Source organism: Labeo rohita, chromosome 21 (genome assembly GCF_022985175.1).
Source record: "Labeo rohita strain BAU-BD-2019 chromosome 21, IGBB_LRoh.1.0, whole genome shotgun sequence".
In the NCBI taxonomy this organism is placed as follows: Eukaryota; Metazoa; Chordata; class Actinopteri; order Cypriniformes; family Cyprinidae; genus Labeo; species Labeo rohita.
The window spans coordinates 13,464,448-13,485,111 of NC_066889.1; the positions used below are offsets into that span (position 1 = coordinate 13,464,448).

At 37.5% G+C, this 20,664-nt stretch overlaps 3 protein-coding genes and 1 non-coding gene across 4 annotated transcripts in view; 3 read left to right on the forward strand and 1 right to left on the reverse strand.

Moving 5' to 3' along the window:
• Positions 1-4,425: 4,425 nt before the first annotated feature.
• Positions 4,426-6,907, forward strand: cd248b (CD248 molecule, endosialin b). The gene has a single exon (XM_051093015.1). It carries the CDS (start codon positions 4,554-4,556, stop codon positions 6,534-6,536), a length of 1,983 nt encoding a protein of 660 aa, XP_050948972.1. The 5' UTR covers positions 4,426-4,553; the 3' UTR covers positions 6,537-6,907.
• Positions 6,908-8,217: 1,310 nt separating this feature from the next.
• On the reverse strand, positions 8,218-8,299 carry trnas-gcu (transfer RNA serine (anticodon GCU)). Its single transcript has one exon. It is a non-coding gene; the product is annotated as a tRNA-Ser (tRNA).
• A 903-nt stretch (positions 8,300-9,202) lies between these two features.
• zgc:110540 (deoxynucleoside kinase) lies at positions 9,203-12,402 on the forward strand. The gene is made up of 7 exons (XM_051093021.1): positions 9,203-9,440; positions 10,012-10,127; positions 10,216-10,409; positions 10,483-10,630; positions 10,735-10,850; positions 10,929-11,028; positions 11,131-12,402. The coding sequence occupies exons 1-7, from the start codon at positions 9,347-9,349 to the stop codon at positions 11,155-11,157; spliced, it is 795 nt and encodes a 264-aa protein (XP_050948978.1). The 5' UTR covers positions 9,203-9,346; the 3' UTR covers positions 11,158-12,402.
• Positions 12,403-14,128: 1,726 nt separating this feature from the next.
• Positions 14,129-20,664, forward strand: part of ankhd1 (ankyrin repeat and KH domain containing 1) — a 50,841-nt gene continuing 44,305 nt past the window's right edge. Inside the window, 1 exon segment of the mRNA XM_051093009.1 lies at positions 14,129-14,599. Within this exon segment, the coding sequence (XP_050948966.1) occupies positions 14,324-14,599 (276 nt within the window). The 5' untranslated portion in view covers positions 14,129-14,323.

Here is a 20,664-nt window from a genome sequence, read left to right on the forward strand (position 1 = left end):
TACAATCAGTCTGTTTTACTGACAGTCATTCCTCAAAGTGGTGGAAAAAATGGTTCAGCTGAAATTGTTTCTGTGTGCTTGTTGCAGAAAAGTTCCATGCTATGAAACACAAGAACAGTTGTGATGCTTTAAGCATCTAGTCTTTCTGATTTCTGTTCAGGAAGCCTTATGTTGCACAAAGATGCAAATCTCGACTTTTATTTGTGGAATAGCAGGCAGATGTGTCGTCAGACTAGAGAGTGTGTTTTAACATCTGGAGAACTGAGAAGAACAAAAAACGCCCATGTAGAATAGTGTGTCTGGAAAGTTATGAAAACAAAATCAAAACTTACCTTTTTCCTTCTGTATTTTTGATTTCCATAGAACGAATTCATCCATGTTTTTGCAGAATTAATCTGTCGTCTTTGTTTTGTCTCTTCCGTGTCAATATTTATGAGATCATTCTGTTACTTTAGTCCTTTTATTAAGAGGTATTTGGGAATTTTACTTTGGTCAAATATGTTCTAGTTAGAAAGTCTACACCAGGACAGACTTGTTTAAATTGGAATAAGTACATGAATTTTTTGGGATGGATTTCAGAACGGTTTATTATTTGGTTTAGAGAAACAAATGTAAGAGATTTTGTAGAGACAAAGAGTGAGTGGGGTTATTCCAAGTTAAGTAAATTGAAACTAAGTGTAAGTAAGACTGTTCATGAGCTGACTTCTTTGCTGAAGATTAGACATAATACCTGACATCCATGTGGATCAGTGTCTCGAAAATAAAGAACATCTCGTCAACCATATCTTTAAACTTTATGAAGGTCTGAGTTAAAACTGGAGAACATTAGGTTGTGGTTTTGGACAAACACTTCTCTCCTGTCTGTAAGGGGGAAGCCTTGACTCTTTGTGGTTTAGTGGCTCCATGCAATTGAGAAGAAGGCTCTGACCACTGTGAAAGCTCTACATATTCTCACGTTTTTATAAACCTCACCTTTAAGCCTTGAATCAGTCCAACAGCAGTTAGTGCTCAGCTTGCATGTCTGCCTTTACTATACTTATATTTTTGTTCCATATCTAAAGGAAAAAAGTTTTGTTCTATCTAGAAGAAGAAGAGCCCATGCACTATTATTTTATCTGTCATGTTTTGTCATGATTATAACCCTTTTTTTTTAAGATCCCAACTTTAAAAGTTGTGTTCACTTGGTCTGTAGGTTACAAAACCCATTTCAAAGCACTATTTATATTGCAGCGCTATAGAATATTTGACTTGCATGGTGAGTGACATGTAAGTCAGGTCTGCAAGAAAATTGTTAAGCATTGATCAAGACAAAAACAATGATGTATGGCCTCTTAAGGGGCTTTTGCACTGGAGGAACATTTGCATAGTTCCTAGAACTATTGGGTGAAGTACCTGCTTTTTGGTGTGTTCACACCATCAGTAGATTAACATAAACAATGCCACTGAACTGAAGAAAACTTGCATATTTTACAGATTATTGCTTCTGAAAATTATTAATTATTGTCATGTTTTGGGCTGTACTAATCGGTCAGACCAGGTACAACATTTAGAGTACTATAGACTGCCAAAAGTTGTAACAAATCAAGGAGAAGAGTGCAAAAAACAGGAACAAAAGGCATTTGTGGTTGGCCAAACTGAATTAGGATTTCCAGGGCAAGAATCTTGACAACATTCGTGTTTGTTCTTATAATTTCCGGTCAGGTAGGTGAAATATTAGGCTAATATCTTAATTAATACTGCCTGTACGTATCTTTACCACCTAATAACTTTAGTTTGTCAGAATATTGCGCTCTTTACTGCTTACTAAGTCCTTTTGTATGTGATTAAGCAGCTTTCACACGCTTTTTTTCATGGTTTAGACAGCATAAATTAGCAGAACAACATATTCAGTAGTACATTATCCGTGCAATCAATGCTGTTGTTTACATCTGAGTATCTCCAATATTGCTGAGCATCCAGGTAAACCCTCTAAACACCGGCTACCTGACATTTTTGAAAAGTCACGTAAAAATATTTACGAACATGGAAAATAACGATAATAATGGCATTTAGCTACCTGTTGTCAGCAGCATTGTGTTTTTTCTCAGCTTTGATGATATGTAACACTGCAAGTTGTCATAGAAGTTTTTGTCAGATTTTCATGCTCTTTCAATTGCGTAAATTTTGCTTTTATATTAATTCTCCTTTATCACGAAACCTGCGTCACACAACACCACCCTGGTTGCTACTTCCTATAACTTAGTTCCTAGAACTATGCGGTGTAAAAACCCCTTTAGGCTGATGATACATCGGGCAACTCTGGGCAGTTTGGCACAACACAGGGCCCATGACTGATCTAAATGATCCAGATAGATATTTGTTACTCATTCTCAATAAAGTGCCCAATCAACATTGCCCGAAGTTTTTAAACACATTTATTTGAAGTTAAGTACACTATAAATACACTTACATATTTATGTGCTTAATAAAAATTCCCTTAAATTGTACTTTAAGCAAACTGGTATACTTAAAGTATGCTAAATTGGAAAAACTAATTTTATACTTGTACTTTCAAAGACTCCATTTCCAGAGCAAAAATTTACAGATAATTTACTCACCCCTTGTCATCCAAGATGTTCATGTCTTTCTTTCTTCAGTCGATAAGAAATTATGTTTCTTGAGGAAAACAATTCAGAATTTTTCTCCATATAGTGGACTTCTATGGTGCTCCCAAGTTCGAACTTTAAATGGCTCTAAACGATCTCAGCCGAAGAAGAAGGGTCTTATATAGTGAAACGATCTGCCATTTTGTAAACAAATTGACAATTTATTTATTTTTTAATCTCAAACGGTCGTCTTGTCCCCTCTCTGCAATGCGCATGCATAGTCTCTGTAATCTGGGTCAATGCAGTTAGGGTATGTCGAAAAACTCCTGTCTCCTCCTCTTCTTCGACGTCAAAATTGTCCTACATCACTGTTTTATCCTTTTTTTTGTAAAGGACGTTTGATCTTCTCTGCATGTTCACTTTGTAAACACTGAGTTGGTACTTTTGCAGCGATGTAGGACCATATTGAAGTTGGGAAAGAAAACGAGATGGGGTATGTTTTTTGACATACCATAACTGTGTTGAGCATATTGAACCAGAAAAAACAGTTTACGCAGACTTAGACAAGACGAGCATTTAAGGTTAAAAAAGTATATAAATTGTCAGTTTGTTTCGAAAATGACAGATCGTTTTGTTAGATAAGACCCTTCTTCCTCAGCTGGGATCCTTTAGAGCCATTGAGGTGGCATTTAAACTGCATTTTGGAAGTTCATACTTGGGGGCAGCATTGAATTCCACTATATGGAGAAAAATTTGGGAATGTTTTCCTCAAGAAACGTAATTTCTTATTGACTGAAGAAAGAAAGACATGAACGTCTTGGATGACAAGTAAATTATGTGTAAATTTTTGTTCTGAAAGTGGACTTCTCCTTTAATGTACTTGAATTGTGTGTTTAAGTCCAACTAGTGATTCATCTTTTTACCCCCCGGCTCCTAATGCATGGTTTTTCCTTCTGGAGCATCAGTGAGTGTTTGAACCTTGCATATGAGTCCCTCAGTTGTCCTAAAAAGATGGATCTCAAAATCATACAGTCATTGTTGGAAAGGGTTCAGATACACAAATATACTGGAAAACCAACAAATTTGTGGAACCTGAAGGATTTTTCTGAAAAACAGCAGGCAGTTTAACTGTTCAGGACAAACAAGGGACTCATGAACAACTATCATTAAACAAACAAAAAAAAAAAAAAAACAGCTGAGGATCATTCAGGTAACAACACAGTATTAAGAATCAAGGGAATGTAAACTTTTGAACTGTATGCTCATTTTGTATTGTGCATTTTGTATGATCCCTCTTATTATGGTAAAATAATTAACATTTTTAACATTTTAAATTATTCTGGACTGATTCTTTTGACCTCAACAGTAGCTTTCTTAGATGAAATATAATGAAACTGGGATATTCCTTAATGTTTAGTTGTTTTCTGTCGTGTAAAGTAATATAAATGCATCAATACAGTGATGAGACTTCAGAAAAATTCTGTAAAATTCATTTAAAGTTTAAAAGGAACTGTCTGAGCAGCTATACAGAAATGAACCATACAAGAATGGAAAACTGTGAATCTGATCAGGATGACCCAGCATTCATTTTTCAGGTTGGATGGATGGAAAAATTTTGCGATAGCGATTGTTGTAGTGATTGGATAAGTGAGTAGAGGATGGGGGGGCCGGGGGGTGGACTTGTTGGCAGGGTCACAAACTATTTCCTTAAACAGACTTATGAAAACCATACGGCACAAGGGGAAACCACAGGCCGAATCTCCCCCCACCACTCAGCGTACTCATTACCCGCCCCCTCTTCCAATAACAAACGTCTGTACCCTCCTTCTCTGTCTCTCTGCTGCAGACAGACTGCAGACAAAAGTCATCTCTTTGAGCAGAGAGACCAGAAATTTGAAAGAGCTCACAGGTAAATTTAAAATTTTAATTGGGGCAGATACCTCAGCTGTAGGAAACAAAAAAACAGTTATGGGAAACAGGACTGTTAAAAAATGCTGTGCTGCATATCCCTGTCTTTTTTTGGGGCTTCTATATTTGTATTGGTCTAAGGGAGTCATAGGACAAAGCTTGCAGGAGCAGGACGGTGTGTGCAACGCTGAGGGATGCTATTCAATTCATCTCCAGCGAAAGACATTCAGGGAGTCCTGGAGGAGCTGCAGGGAAAAAGGGGGGAACCTGGCTACCATTAAAGGACCAGAAGAAGCTTCCATGATCCATGACCTCCTATCGTCAGGAGACAGACGTGGCTCCCGGCCCAGAATCAGGCTGTGGATTGGCCTTCAGCGACAACCTCGACAATGCTCGGCCACACGCCCTTTGAGGGGTTTTACCTGGATCACTGGGGATCAGGAAACACAGTATACAAACTGGCAACGCGAGGACGTACCCAGTGCTTGCGCTGCTCATCGTTGTGTGGTCATTATCTACAACACGGCTGACAAAGGTGGCAACGACAAGAACAACTTCAAATGGCTCGATGGATCTTGTGCGGTGGCCGTGGAAGGTTTCCTCTGCCGCTACACCTACCAAGGGATGTGCCCAGCTCTTCAAAAAGAAGGAGGGGGTCCTGCACTGTACACCACTCCGTTTGAACTGGAAAGTACTATTCTTACTGACATCCCTTTTGGCTCTGTGGCAACTCTTCCTTGTCCTGACGACGACAAGGAAGACCAGTCAGTCCTGTGCATGCTGAGAGAGGACGGAAGCATTGGCTGGTCGAAGGATGCACCGCTCTGCACTCCAACAGACTGGTGTGAACAGGACAATGGTGGCTGCGAGCACTTCTGTGTGAGCTCAGATACCCAGTATCACTGTGAGTGCTCTGACAATTATATTCTGGCAGAAGACGGAAAGACCTGCCAGCTCGCAGATCCCTGCCTCAGTGCTAACTGTGAGTTTGACTGCGAGTCCACTCCTCAGGGACATCGCTGCAAGTGCCTGGAGGGGTACCTCCTGTCTGTTGATGGTCAGAGTTGTCTTGATATAGATGAGTGCTTGCAGAAACCTTGCCCGCAGGAATGCATCAATGCACCTGGTACGTTCGAGTGTAGGTGCAATGAGGGATACCTTCCATCTGAGTTTGGAGAATGTGTGGACGTGGACGAATGCATGGAAGGAAAGTGCGTTCATATTTGTGACAACTTGCCTGGTTCCTACACGTGCCGATGTCACGAGGGATTCTCTCCACTTGAAGAAGATCCGGAGCAATGCAAAGACATCGATGAGTGTAAAACTCCAGACATTTGCTATCAGTTGTGCAGAAATTATGAAGGTGGATTTGAGTGCCTTTGTGAGGAAGGTTATGTGTTGCAGGAGGACAACTACTACTGTTTGCCAGTCGAAGAGGATGAACCCTTGATTGTTGATTCAACTTATTCAACAGTGACTGATCCCGGCTTGCCAGAGCCGATGACAGATGCCAACCTTGTGGAGTCGGCAAGCCCAGAATGGCATACGACTTACCCGAACTGGTTTACGGAGAAGACACAGAAAGAAGATGTGACCACACAGGAACCTGAGCATGCATCTTCGAATTCACCTTCATCCAACTTTTTTATGGATGCTACAACTTCAGCTGATTCATATCAAGAGGATGCACATGATCATAAACTATCAAGAGCAATTGGTGATTTGGAAGAGATGAAGACATCTGTGCCGAAGAGAAAATGGGATTTTGTCACGCTCACTCCTCCAACATTGCAAATACCAGAAGATACGCCGGCATCAGAAACAGAACAGCATCCAGGTGACAGGAAGAAACATGATAAAAGCTGGATGCTTGTGGCACTGCTGGTATCACTATGTGTTTTTATTGTGGTCATGTTAGCGTTAGGCATTGTTTACTGCACAAGTTGTGCTGTAGAGCAACGGAGCAAAAACGTCACAGACTGTTACCGTTGGACCACCACCCCCAAGCCTGAAAAATCAAGTACAGCAAAATCTCGAGCTTGAGAAATGTACAGTTGACGTGACTCTTTACAAAAAAAAAAATCAGCAATGACCCTGGACTTCGTCAGGCTGTTTTGGTGTGATCACACTGATGTCACTTTGGTATTCTGAGAGTTCCTGTGGGATACAGGGGCAAAATAGTCTCTCGGTGCACCATTTAACATTCAAACATTCTTTTCAGACACCGGAGAGAACATCAAGAATTATTTTCTAAAGGAATTGGAGCAGTAACCCCCAACGTGTAGAAGAGACATTTTGTGGAAAGCGGGACATAGCAAACTGAATTTAGCATGCATCCCTTTTTCATATAATACAATGAATGAGAATTTTTATGAAGCCTACCAGTAGAAATAAAAAAATGTACATATAAAATACCAACAGCTTAATTTTTTTTTTCTTCCACTGTGCTACAGCTCCCCCCAACAGTGAGGTATGTAACTACAACAGTTTGCCTAGAGACTTCAGGCTGTTTTGAAGGAGATATTTACACATTGGAATATGAAACAGATCTAAGTGCATCAGTTTAACTAACACTTATCACTTCATTTCATGCAGGAAAAGTTGTTTAACTAATGGTGACTATAACGTTGTGGCATTTGATTCAGACAGAAGTTATTTTCACCATTATTTTGACCATTCACCAGAAAAACAGATCAGTAATAGTCATGAGCCTACAGAAACAGTTCAGGCACAAAACACTTTTGGCTTCAGTGAATGTAAATAAAAGGAAATGAATGCTAACAAGATTTTTATTGTTATTATCATTCCATAATACCATATAACACATCAACAACCATTTGTTTCAGCAAGCAATTCATGCTTTTCACTGTATCCCACTAAGGTGTTTAACAATTACTAGTAACATTCAAATAAATGTCACTTGCTGTCACCAATAAAATCTGATGAAGACTTTTTCAGCATTTCAGTTCAAAGTCGCGCCTGCTCTGACAGTGATAGCCCTGAGGATTATGACAGTTGTCTTACCCTTTTTTTTGTTGTTGTTGTACTGGCACTGTCCCACCAGTAGTTGTCACTGTCTGATATTTGAGTTATTGTATATATCTTTTACAAACTAACGTGATTTTAATAAAAGCCGAACTTGCACTACGTTATAGTAGTTTATTCCTTCTCGCGTGTTTTTCTCTATGGCTAATTCACCAGAAGATAGTTTTTCACCCTTTATAATGTTGTATAAGTGCTATGAGCCATTTTAGAGTTTGGTGGAGCAACAAAAGCATGAAACAGTCAGTTTGTTTACTGCAATATCATCGTTGACGTCATATGCAGAGTTAGTGGGATCATTATCATATAATGACTGACATGATCAGCTTAAATATTTGTCTGAATGTATTTAAAACATCTGTTTTTAACAGTTACATAATGCACTTCTGTCTGCATTTGGTCTATGGCAAGCTGATCAGTCAAGGAATTGTTTTAGGTTGAGTGGCAACAGAGACATCAGGAATCCTTCAAATTTGACAAAAGAAAAATAACAAACAACTAACGGTGTAAACAAACTGAAATGACTCGGTTTGAATTTTAAAAACGGGATATTTGCACATGAAATCAGCAGTATTTATTATTTTCCTTTAAAAAAAACACTAAAATTCTTCTAAATGTAGCAGTGAAACTGCTGTATTTAAATTATTTTTTTAACAATGAGATAAATGAAAAACATGCTTTCCGACGAGGATGGGATTCGAACCCACGCGTGCAGAGCACAATGGATTAGCAGTCCATCGCCTTAACCACTCGGCCACCTCGTCATATAAATAAAACACTTTTGCTCTTATCTATAAAAACGACCTGCTTAATGTATATCGACTATTCAATTTTATTGTCAGTGATAAGCTCTTAACTTATTCAGAATAGGTGTTTAAGTACCTTTGTCTCTGTAACATTATGCTAAACCTGTATCAGACGACTGTTAATGCATTTTACCTGACAGATAGCGAGTTCACCGTTTCATTTTGTATGTGACAGATAAAGACCTTACACTAGATAACTATAACTTATTTTGGTCGACAAAAATGTGCGGGAAAACATTTTTTGCTTGACATTTGTGTTTCCGTAGTCACCTGCTGCCCTCTGCTGGTCAGCCAGACTACTGCCTACGCTATTGATTTATATAATAGGCATTAGGCAGCACATTTATATAATAGTCTATAGAGGTATATAATAGTGACAGTTGCAAATTGTCTGTCGTTATTTATTTATTTATTTAGTTAATGAAATTCTGTACACAAATGCGTATTTCTGACTGCTCTTTTGCTTTTTTATTTTTATATTTTTCTGCGCAAAGGTTTACAGTCTTATCCGGACACTCTTGTTTCACTGTGTAATATTTGTAATGTTTTAATACTTTTAGTCGTGTGTAGCTGAATAATGTAATTATTAATGTAAATTTGCTATGGCATCGTTTACCTACACTTTAAATCGTTCCGTCCGCATCTACAGTCACTTACCAGTTTAGTCTTGAAGATTTACATAATTTAAAGGTCTGAAAGGTTTATGAACGTTGTCTTGCATCATGTTTACAAAATATATAACAGGAAACGTCTCAGAACAGGCAGAGCTGTCGTACACTCAGCACATTGTAACGTCAACCAATGAAACAGACGCTTTTGTGGACTTGGCCAATCACACGATGGATTTCCTAGAGCTCCTCCCCCGACCATGTGAAGACTTGCCGCGAATTTCAAGTAGTTCAAACTGTTTAGGCGCGCGCGGAAGCGTTAAGCTGGTCTAAGAGACTTTTTAATATTATATTTAATACATTGGTTTCTTTATTTATCTAAGAATTTGGTACAGTAATGGCTACTCCTCCCAAGAGATTTTGTTCAAACCCAGACGCTGACCTCAGTTTCGAAAAACGGGCGTTGAAGATATCAATAGAGGGAAACATTGGTAAGTTGGATTATTTTTGTTTTAAAAACTAATATACATAAAATAAAATGCACTTAATATATTACGTACGTGTTGTTAACAGCTTAATTTTTATGAACGATCAAATAATATGCTTGAGAGCTTCTTTTGTGTTGTTAAATACAGTAGTGCTGTTGGCGCCAAATACTAGGGAGCCTTGACAGTCATCGACTATTCTTATGATTAGACTGAATTGTTTTTAAATAGTTCGTTTTCTTGACACATGTTTGGTAATAGAATTTATATTATTAAAATATTTTTAAACGTCCTAAAACGTTTATTAAAACTTATGGAAAACGTATGAAGTTTTGTTCAATGGTTTAAAAAATAATAATAAAAATAGTAGTAATAAACATTTAGTACTATAATGATATAACACAAAGTCTAACTGCTACAACATTTTCTTTAAGCACGCTTCTGACAATTAAAGGCAGACGTAAGCATAGACAAACATGCATATCTAGGGATATGTTTTTATCTTTAATAAAGCAGAACACAAATTATGATTGTTTGTATTGATGTTGTGTTTTAAACATGTATATCTGTGCAACAGCGGCAGGAAAGTCAACTTTTGTGCGCTTGTTGGAACGGGCGTCAGAGGAGTGGGAGGTCATACCAGAGCCCATCGGGAAGTGGTGCAATGTACAAACCACAGAGAATGAGTATGAGGTACAATATGTCTTTAAGCAAGATATTTTATTAAGGAAGTGTTTCCAAACTCAGATTTTGAATAACATATCCCCTTCTATCCCTGTAGGAGCTCAGCACGTCCCAGAAGAGCGGAGGCAATCTTCTGCAGATGTTATATGACAAGCCCAGTCGCTGGTCTTACACTTTCCAGACCTACGCCTGCCTGAGCCGCGTCCGTTCGCAGCTTCAGCCTCCTTCTGCCAAACTTCAGCAGGCAGAGCAACCAGTCCAGTTCTTCGAGCGCTCTGTCTACAGTGATCGGTACATACGATAAACAGAACGTCTGAGCAGTTTGGTAAGGTTGGCGTTAAACGTTACGTTTTTATTTCTCCAGATATGTGTTTGCCTCCAACCTCTTTGAGTCTGGAGATCTGAATGAGACTGAGTGGGCTATCTATCAAGACTGGCATTCGTGGCTCCTCACCCAGTTTGAGACCCAGATCGAGCTTGATGCCATGATCTATCTTCGTGCTGATCCTGAGGTACCACACAGCTCCTTACATGCGGCATGGTTCACCTGTTGTAACATAAAAGTGACATAAATATGAGGATTTTATGATTTATTGATTAAACGCATGATCTACAGAGGTGTATGCAGCGTCTTCAGTTCAGAGGACGAGAGGAAGAACAAGGGATTCCACTGGACTACCTGGAGAAGCTGCATTATAAGCATGAGTGTTGGCTGTACAACCGAACCACAAAGTTAGTGATCAGCTTACTATGTGCTAAAACTGCTGTTTTTTGATATTTGAATATCTAAATGGGTATCTTGTCATACAGGTTGGATTTTGAGTGTCTTAAAGACCTTCCAATACTAATCCTGAATGTTAATGAGGATTTTAAAAACGACAGAATCAAGCAAGAAGGTATCCTTGATAAGGTATGTGTATATGTGTCTGTGAAGAAATGGCATAGTTAAGAGTTCTGCCATGTTTGGACATGATTTGACATTGTAAATATCTTGTTCTTTTTTTCCTTTCAGGTAAAGGAGTTTTTGAGAACCCTGTAGCTTAAAAATGGACATTGATTTTTGTCAATCGTGTAAACTGGTGATTTATCACAAGTATTCTGGATTCATGCCTGTGGTCACATGAATGAATTTGTGGTTTTATGTTATTTTTTTAGCTGATTTTATATTATGCTTGTACATATGTATTTGGTTGTATATTAAAACATTTTTACAAAACATATTGTTTTAAACTGATGTGATGGACAAACAACTTACACAACCAGTCAAAAGTTTTTGAATAGTAAGATTTTTAATGTTTTTTAAAGACTTTTCTTCTACTCACAAGCCTGCATTTATTTGATCTAAAATACAGCAAAAGCCGTAATATTGTGAAATATTTCACAATTTAAAATAACTACTTTCTATTTGAATATATTTAAAAATGTAATTAATTCCTGTGATCAAAGCTACATTTTTAGCATCATTACTCCAGTCTTAAGTGTCACATGATCCTTCAGAAATCATTCTAATATGATAATTTGCTGTTCGAAAAACATTTGTTATTATTATTGTGCATTTTTTTCAGGATTCTTTGATGAATCCAAAGATCAGCATTTATCTGAAATAAAAAGCTTTTGTAACATTTTACACTATACCATTCAATAGCTTTGAGTCAGTTTTTTTTTTCTTTTTGGGTAAGAAATATTAGAAATAAATACTTTTATTTTGGAAGGATTAAATTAAATTGTTCAAAAGTGATTATAAAGACATTTATAATATTATGAAAGATTGCTATTTTTATAATTCTCTATTCATCAAGGAAACCTGAAAAAAATCTACTCAACTCTTTTCATAATAATAATAATAAATGTTTTTTGAGCAGTAAATCAAAATATTAGTGATTTCTGAAGGATCATGTGACTGGAGTAATGATGCTAAAAATTCAGCTTTGAAATCACAGGAATAAATTCCATTTTAAAATCTGTTAAACAGTAAAAATATTTCACAGTATTACTGCTTTAGCTGCATTTTGAATCAAATAAATGCAGGCTTGGTGAGCAGAAGAGACTTCTTTAAAAAACATTAAACATCTTACTGTTCAGAAACTTTTGACTGGTAGTGTATACAGTATCATACAGGAGATTAATATTTATGTGCAGTTTGTGTTTAGATCTGAAGACTATTCCATAAGTGAAAAGTTGACAGTTAATATTACAGGATTCTCACATCCATGGAAAAGCTGGAAATGTCAGCGTTCACTAAAACAGATATGGAAATGAATAAAATCCTTAAAACCTAAACATTTCTCTTGTTATTCTCTGCTAGAAATTGCTCTTTGCGAGTGCAATTTTAAAATATATATTTTTTTCCCATAGTTACAATCAACTGGAAATGTCATGTAAATTATTTGGTCAAATGTGTGGGAAGAATATGTACTGAAAGATGTACAGCTAGAACAAAGAGTGAAAAATAAAATGGTTTCATAACCATTAATTTCTCCAGCTTTAGACTGTATTTTCTCCACTTTGCTTTATGACTAGTTATCCAAACTCTTTCTCCTGTAATACAGGCTGTCAGAACGCTGACTCACTCACCAATGAGAACCTGCTGGCTCATTCAGTGTTTTTGAGTTCATCCTTGTAATTAAGCTTTCATGGTCAATGTTGGCAACCCATTTAAGACCAGTTTTCAAGTTAATTTTATCTACGTTAAGACAATTTTAATCTTTAAACCTTAAAACTGGCCATTTATATAATATTACAGTTGAACAAATGTAACAGCTTGTAAATAGTTTAAATGTCAGACAAACTGTAACAATATGTTTGCATGATATTGAGGAACAATAATGAAAAAATAAGAATGCCATTGCACATAAAATGCATTGCATGCATTTACATTTACGTTTATTTTCGATATCATGGTATGTACATACATGCTGATCTAAAGTTGTATATGCATATATTCATATTTTAGTCACTTAAGTGAAGAGTCTGAACAAAATGTCAAACTTTTTTAATGACATTATAAATTCACCTATGAAATCAATACTGGGGTTTCCACTGTATGATTTAGAATATTAAAATGTAACATTTATTGAATAAGGATTACTTTAAATTATAAAGCTGAGTCTGAAAGCTTAAGCAGTTCATGAACATTGAATATTAATGCAGGAGAAAGCTTGAATATCTTCCTATTTTAGTTTCACCTGTGATGAAACAGCTTTCAATGGATTCTCAATCACAACAGCTTAAATGTTTTAAGTCATAAATATTTTTTATATGAATCAAAGTGACTCACAGCTTTTATACCAATATAAAAGGGTAAGCGTATTTATGCAGAAGAATATGAAAAAAGTACATCAATTATATGCAAAATAACTTTTTCTCAGAAGGAAAGTACAATATTGCCACTAGACACAATATATTTTGATCTCTACTCCACATATTTTCTAATGTTTGCACAATATTAGATACTGACCAAAATAAACTACAAGTCCCATAACTAAATCAATCACAGAAATCCGGGTATTGCTTCACCCAGGTCGGTCGCGCCCTCCTCTAAACTGACTGTTATTGACACAGTTGTGCTAACATGTTAAATAATAAGAGCTCCCTAATGTCGAAGGCAGATATGACTGACTTTTAACTGTCTACACATTAGATATTATATTCATAATAGAACTGGACAGTTACTGCCCGACTATTTTGCTGCATCTTGCATCGCATTACAGTAAACACGACAGCTCCAAAATTCACCAAACTTCCCAAATATGATTCTGAAAACAAATTAACCTCTACTTTCTCGATAAAGACAAAAATAGGCGTATCGAGAGGGCGGGAATTTGTGACAAGCGTGCCCACGTCCAATCGCCTTTACTAAATGATGTTTCCTGGCGTTAAATCTTAAAGCCCTCCTGTAAACCAACCTTGACGTCGCGTGCTTTCGCTCGAGTAGCGTGCGTCGCAGCCAATCAGGTTGCAGTACTTAACTCTCGCGCCCAATAGCCTTCGCATATTTTGAACCGGGGCGGGACAATACACAAATGGAACGAAGCAGGCTAGGTTGTTAGAAAGTTAATGGCTTGGGGGAAAGAGATTCTCTTCTCGCTTCAGGAGAGTTTGAGGATTTTTCTGAAGTAAAACGTAATTATTTTATAACAGTATAACCCCAAAGAAAGTGAAGAGACAACATTACCTTCACGAACAGACGTACTATTTAGGAAAGTATGCAGGATGCAGTAGCCGGGACGGCAATGCTGACGGACGGCTTCGAGGACGAGATTGACTCGGTGACTCCGCGTTCCCCTGCGCTAGGGATGGGGGTTGGAGCTACACCAGGAGCCGGACTCGGGGGCCTCGGGATCGGCGTCGGTGGCAAGAAAGTCCGCTTGTTCGGCGAGGCTGGCGGGCCCACCACAGACAGACTTGATTTCAAACTCACAGCGGCCGCGGTGCTATCGTCAGGCCCAGGATCCGGCAGCGACGAGGATGAGGTGTCTGAGGTGAGAGCGAGTCAGCCAGCAGGAAAGTGTGTGTGTGTTAGCTTACATGCTAAGTCCAGCTAGCCTTAATAGGCTTCATTCCCAACCCACCAAAACCCTGGAATTAATCACCTCATCTACAGGGGCCGACTTATCACGTCCCGTTCTTGGCAACATTTATACAACAACACACTAGCGCGGAGCGCCGTTAGCAGCCATTTCAACTGCGTTTCTAGCGACCCACGTTGCCAGTTGCGTTTCTAAATAGCTCAAATTCAGGCGAGTTAGCTTAGCTTAGCACGGGCTCAGAGACGAAGGCTGCGATTTGGGCCTAAAGAGAACATCAGGGGGCAACGCCGTCGTCTGCTAGTTAGCCATCCCAAAATCATTTCACCGCGTTCAACCACTTGCCACCCCGGCTGACGCCCTTTAAAGTCTCGCTCGCTACACGTCGCGTCTTCGTGACAGTCATTTTGAAGGATCTAGAAATGTCGCTAGCCGGGAGGCTAAGTGAATCTTGGTACGTAACTAAATATTAGCTGGAAATATTAGCTGTTTAGCAAAGCTTATCTGCGTGACGGTACCTCGACAGGCCTTTGCACGGTGTTGGTAAACTTATGCTCTGACTTGGATCTTGACATATGTGTCATTTGTGAGTGTAACTTAGATGCAAGATGTTACAACGTTTACATTAACCTGAGTGTCAGCACTAGCACTCGGGCTTAAGTAAATATATCTCCACTGCAGCTTCTGAAATTTCATGGGACGCAGATGTTAAAACGACGTGCTTTAAGTTTAGTTTTTTTCTTCCTCTGCTCTGTGTCAGAGGAGTAATCATTTGCCATTATGATAATGAAGTGTGGCGCTGGGTTTCAGGGCGACTTGTCATTCGGGTTTGTCGTCATACATCAAGATGCACCTGTTGGGTCCTGTAGATGTTTAATTCTCAATCCCCCTAAGGAAGTTTTTCTAAAACTGCAGCTACTTATAGAATTAAGAGTATACTTTTGTTTTATCCAAGATTTTGTCGCAGTCAAACGGGATTCACCTTTGTTGACACATGACAGGCGGTTTCCAGACAAGAACTGCATGATGAAAAATTAATGCACACTTGTAGGGGTGGGTGATTATGAGCAAAAGCAATCACAATATGAGTAATTTTGTTTTGTGATAACGTTATATCACGATATAGTTTTTGTATAAAATAATGTTTTGCGATTGCGATTATCAGTATTTTAGGTGGAAATAAAAATATGCTTAATTCCACTTTTGATATCACAAAAACAAATGTGACCCTGGACCCCAAAATCGGTCATAATGGTAAATTATGTGAAATTTGAGATTTATACTTCATCTGAAAGCTGAATAAATAAACTTTCTGTTGATGTATGGTTTGTTAGAACAAATGTTGTACAAGACAATATTTGGCTGAGATATAACTATTTGAAAATCAATAATATTTAACCAATGAGAAAATCGCCTTTAAAGTTGTTCAAATTAAGTTCTTAGCAATGCATGTTACTAAACAAAATTAAGTTTTGATATATTTACAGTAGGAATTTTACACAATATCTTCATGGAACGTGATCTTTACTTAATATCCTAATGATTTTTGGCGTAAAAGAAAAATGGATAATTTTGACCCATACAGTGTTTTTTTGGATATTGCTACATATATACCCATACTACTTTTTTTTGGTTTTGTGGTCCAGGGTCACACATACTAGCCTAACATAACTAAAACATTTTCAAACTGAAGGCAAGTAAATAGTCTGTTATAAAAAAAAAATAAAAAAAGAGCAACAGGACAAATACAATAGATCAAAAAACACAAATGAAGTAAGTGTTTGATGTTTTTTAGGTTGCTTTGAAGCATGCAAATTCCAAATTAAGTTCTGTTCTTTTCAAAACACATCTTTTTGTGAACAATTCATCCATCCGTCTTTATTTAATTAGTTTTGACCTCATAATATTTATTCTAAATGTCATAACCGGATCTTCCGGTGAAAACTGCAGGCTTGTCTCTGGTAACGTATACAGGACTTCTCCAATCATTAAGTCTGCTTAAACCCCGACCCTGCAAGATTTTGTTCATCTGATTCCACTTTTAAATGTACAGTTAACAACCGATGCACAGAACCAGTCTCATCCTACAATTATTTTAATTTTTATGATCAGTTGGACTCAAATGTACATCATTAAATGGAAAAAAGGTCACTACTTCCATTTCATTGTGACTTTAATCTGTCAAGACTTATCACATATCATGCGATCTCTACCAAATTTCTGTTCGCTTGTCGTGTCATTCATTGTCCACTTCTGAACGTGCAGTCTAGTTTATAAAAGAAATAATGTTTTGTTAGTTGCAGATAAACCATAGGCCTTTTTAAAAGTAAATGACTAAAGTCAAATTGAGTTCACGGGGGGGCCGACATGCTTGCAAACATGCGCTGTTGTATTTCAGAGCTGCATGTGATTTTCCCCCCCCCCATCCCCTCTGTCTGGAGTACAGGGGTGTGTCTGTTGCCTTTTATAACTTGTATTGGGTGCCCCCCCTTGTGTTGTTGGTATTTGTTTGGAATTCAGGGGGAGGGGAGTTAAAGTCGGTGGAGGTAGATGGGGATGATGACAGGCTCAGGTAGGACCCGCATTCCCACAAATTCCAGCATTCAGCATCCACTTCCTGTTAGGTCACCATGCGTCATGAGTCAGTCTGCCCTATGAACTTAAATTAGACTAAATATGTTTAGAAATGCAATTATGTTTATGAAAAACAAGTTATTTAACAGAGTATAGCTAAATCAGGATACTCAAACTGACCTAGACACTAAATCAAGTGATAAGTTGTTACATCCATGAAATTACACAGTGATTTAATGCATTTTTACACACACATTCTCTGCATTCTCTTTGCTTGTTTTAGTCCTGAATGGAATTCTGCAGTTGTTTGTAGTCATAAATTTGCATAGCCAGGTTTAGTGTTGTAGCTTATTTGTGTGTTACTTTAAATTGACATTCCGACTTGTTATCCCAACATAGGCCTCTGTTGCAAGCTATATGCTTGGTTCTGGAAAACGTGGGAATATCAGGGAATTTCAAAAGTTTGAAAGTCACGAAAATGAATGAAATGGAAAATTCTTTAGGTCAATATACATTTTGTAGTTGCACTCAGCTTCTGGGATGCCTCTATATGTCCTACATGTACAGGCGCAGAAGTGATATTCTGGGTTAATTCAGAGACTCTGTTAAATCAATATCAGAGTCAGACAAATGTCAGATGAAAAGAGCAGCATGCTTGTAGCAGACAATTGCCCTTTTCTGCCCTCGTGTCAAAATGCTTTTTCTTATGAGAATGGGAAAAAAAGCATTTAGCGTTAAAGTTTGTTACATTTACTAAGTTTGTCAGCGTTTACTGAATCCCTCATCCTAACATCCTTTATACTGTAGAATTATTGCCTTAGCTTATTCTTAGCTTATAAAATAAACAGATTTTTCTTGCATGCCTTTGGCGTATATGGTATTTTTCCATTACATATATTTAATCACCAACACACAATTCACATGACTGTGGCCTATGACACAGCATGTGTTTCCTAATTAATTGCATATTGCTGTCTGGAGAGGGAGTCAACTACATAGTCGCTACATGTTAACTCCCTGTCTTTGGGGAAAGCTAGATATAATCATAGCAACAAACCTGCCAATAGGGGCTGGCTGGTGTGGACAAAAATATTATCATGATTTTTTTTGTCATTAATTTGCGGTTAACAGGGAGCAAAATGCTTTCCACGTGTTTGTTAGGCCTTGATAATGAATGTATACATTACTTTGTTCACAATTAAACTCCACAGAGAAAGATACCTTTAATTTTATAAACTTTATAAATTAAAACATGGATGAAAACATGTTGGTTGTATGATGTTTCTTAAAATATTATAAATATATTATTATTTACCTTTAGAAGTACATTTGAGTATAAAATAGTAATATATTTCTGTTATAATTTCTTTAAAGGAGAAGTCCACTTCCAAAACAAATATTCACATATAATGTACTCACCCCCTTGTCATCCAAGATGTTCATGTCTTTCTTTCTTCAGACGTAAAGAATTTGAGGAAAACATGTCATTTTTCTTCATATAATGGACTGATATGGTGCCCCGATTTTGAACTTCCAAAATGCAGTTTAAATGTGGCTTCAAACAATCCCAGATGCGGTTGTAAACGATTCCAGCCGAGAAAGAAGGGTCTTATCTAGGGAAACGATCTGTTATTTTCATTTAAAAAAATACAATTTAAATAATTTTTAATCTCAAATGCTTGTCTTGCTTTTCTCTCCCTGAACTCTGTGTATTCTGACTCGAGACAGTTAAGGTATGTCAAAAAAACTCCAGTCGTATTTTCTGCCTCAACTTCAAAATCATTTCAAAATCATCCTACATCGCTGCAGAAGTTCTTATTCAGTGTTTGCAACATGAACATGCAAAGAAGATCAAACACCCTTAACAAAAAAGGTAAAACAGTGATATAGGACGATTTTGAAGTTGAGGGAGAACATGAGATGGGAGTTTTTTGACATGCCCTAACTGTCATGAACCGGAACAAACACTGCCCAAGACAAGACGAGCGTTTGGTATTAAAAAGTATATATATTGTATTCTTTTTATTAAAATAACCGATCGTTATGACTAGATAAGACCCTTCTTTCTTGGCTGGGATCGTTTACAACCACATTTGGGGTCATTTGAAGCCGCATTTAAACTGCATTTTGGAAGTTTAAAATTGGGGCACCATATCAGTCCATTACTTGGAGGAAAATGCTGAAATGTTTTTCTCAAAAAACATAATTTCTTTACGACTGAAGAAAGAAAGACTTAAACATCTTGGATGACAAGGGGGTAAGTAAATTTTAGTTTAGTCTGTTGCTGTGAAGATCTGTGAGTTTCACTGTGTATTTAACAGTTTTTCCTCTAATGAAATGGTGCAAAGCTTGTGAAGTGACTGTCAGAGCAGCTCTGGAGATGAAGTTTAAGACCTCATACTTTGAGACAGCAGACACTGAAAAAACACTGAGCGTTAAATGTGTTTGAGTTTGTGTAGTAGATGGTACTGCGCCACTCATTCACATAGACACTCACAGAACATACAGAATTATTAGTGGCATGCACTGACTGGCTGTTTTTGCAATATGTCTCTGTCATAATTTCGTAAAGTTAAGCCGAATTTTTAATTAAGCGTGTTGTGGTGAAAATCTTTGCGTTTGTGTGTATTTAACCGTTTTTCCGCAAATGAAACGGCAAAAAGCTTATGAAGTGACTGTCAGAGCAGCTCTGGAGATGTTTTTTACGTTCTCATATTGAGACAGCAGACACTGAAAAAACACTGAGCATTACATGTGTTTGAGTTTGTGTAGTAGATGGTACTGCACCCCTCATTCCCACAGACGCACAGAACATGCTGACTTATTAGTGGGATGCACTGACTGGCTGTTGTCGCATTTATTTTTGCTGCTAGTTTAATTCAAATCAAGTAAAAATGTCCAGAGCTTGTCATCGATGTTGTCAGCCAGCCCTACCTGCCAATCCCTCTACCCCTCTAGTTTAGACCCTGTCTAGTGCAACATAGGTTCCCCGTGGCTGTTTAATATCATTTGACTATCACAAGACTTTGTGTATATGATCGTCTAAGTAGATTTTTGTCTTATTTTGAGTGTATTTAAATGCAAGAATTAGTTTCTCTGGCTGTATAGGCAAATAAAGTGCTGAAAGATTTAAATGCAAAGTATGAGTTAAATTGGTTATTTTTCGCTTATTATGTAAGTTTTAAGGTTTGAGGCTGTAGATGTAGCAACCATGCTGTGGCTTGAGAAGCAGCTTCTCTTTATGACATAAGTGAAAGCAGCACATATGTGTCTAGAGCAGGTTGTGTGCATAACATCATGATTAACTGATATTTTGTGGTTTCGTCTACTTATGCAGTTCTGTTTATTAATGATTCTTTATAAACTTCATGTTTCAGCCCTGCATGATTGTATATCACATATTAAATAATATTTGCGCAGTCTATCACAGCTCCAGCACTGTTCAT

Bases quoted from the DNA above. Each gene is read 5' to 3' on its own strand.
- cd248b (XM_051093015.1), top strand. From the start codon at position 4,554: ATGGGAAACAGGACTGTTAAAAAATGCTGTGCTGCATATCCCTGTCTT.
- zgc:110540 (XM_051093021.1), top strand. From the start codon at position 9,347: ATGGCTACTCCTCCCAAGAGATTTTGTTCAAACCCAGACGCTGACCTC. The intron at 10,128-10,215 runs GTACAATATGTC...CTATCCCTGTAG, and splicing joins CCACAGAGAATGAGTATGAG to GAGCTCAGCACGTCCCAGAA. The intron at 10,631-10,734 runs GTACCACACAGC...CATGATCTACAG, and splicing joins ATCTTCGTGCTGATCCTGAG to AGGTGTATGCAGCGTCTTCA.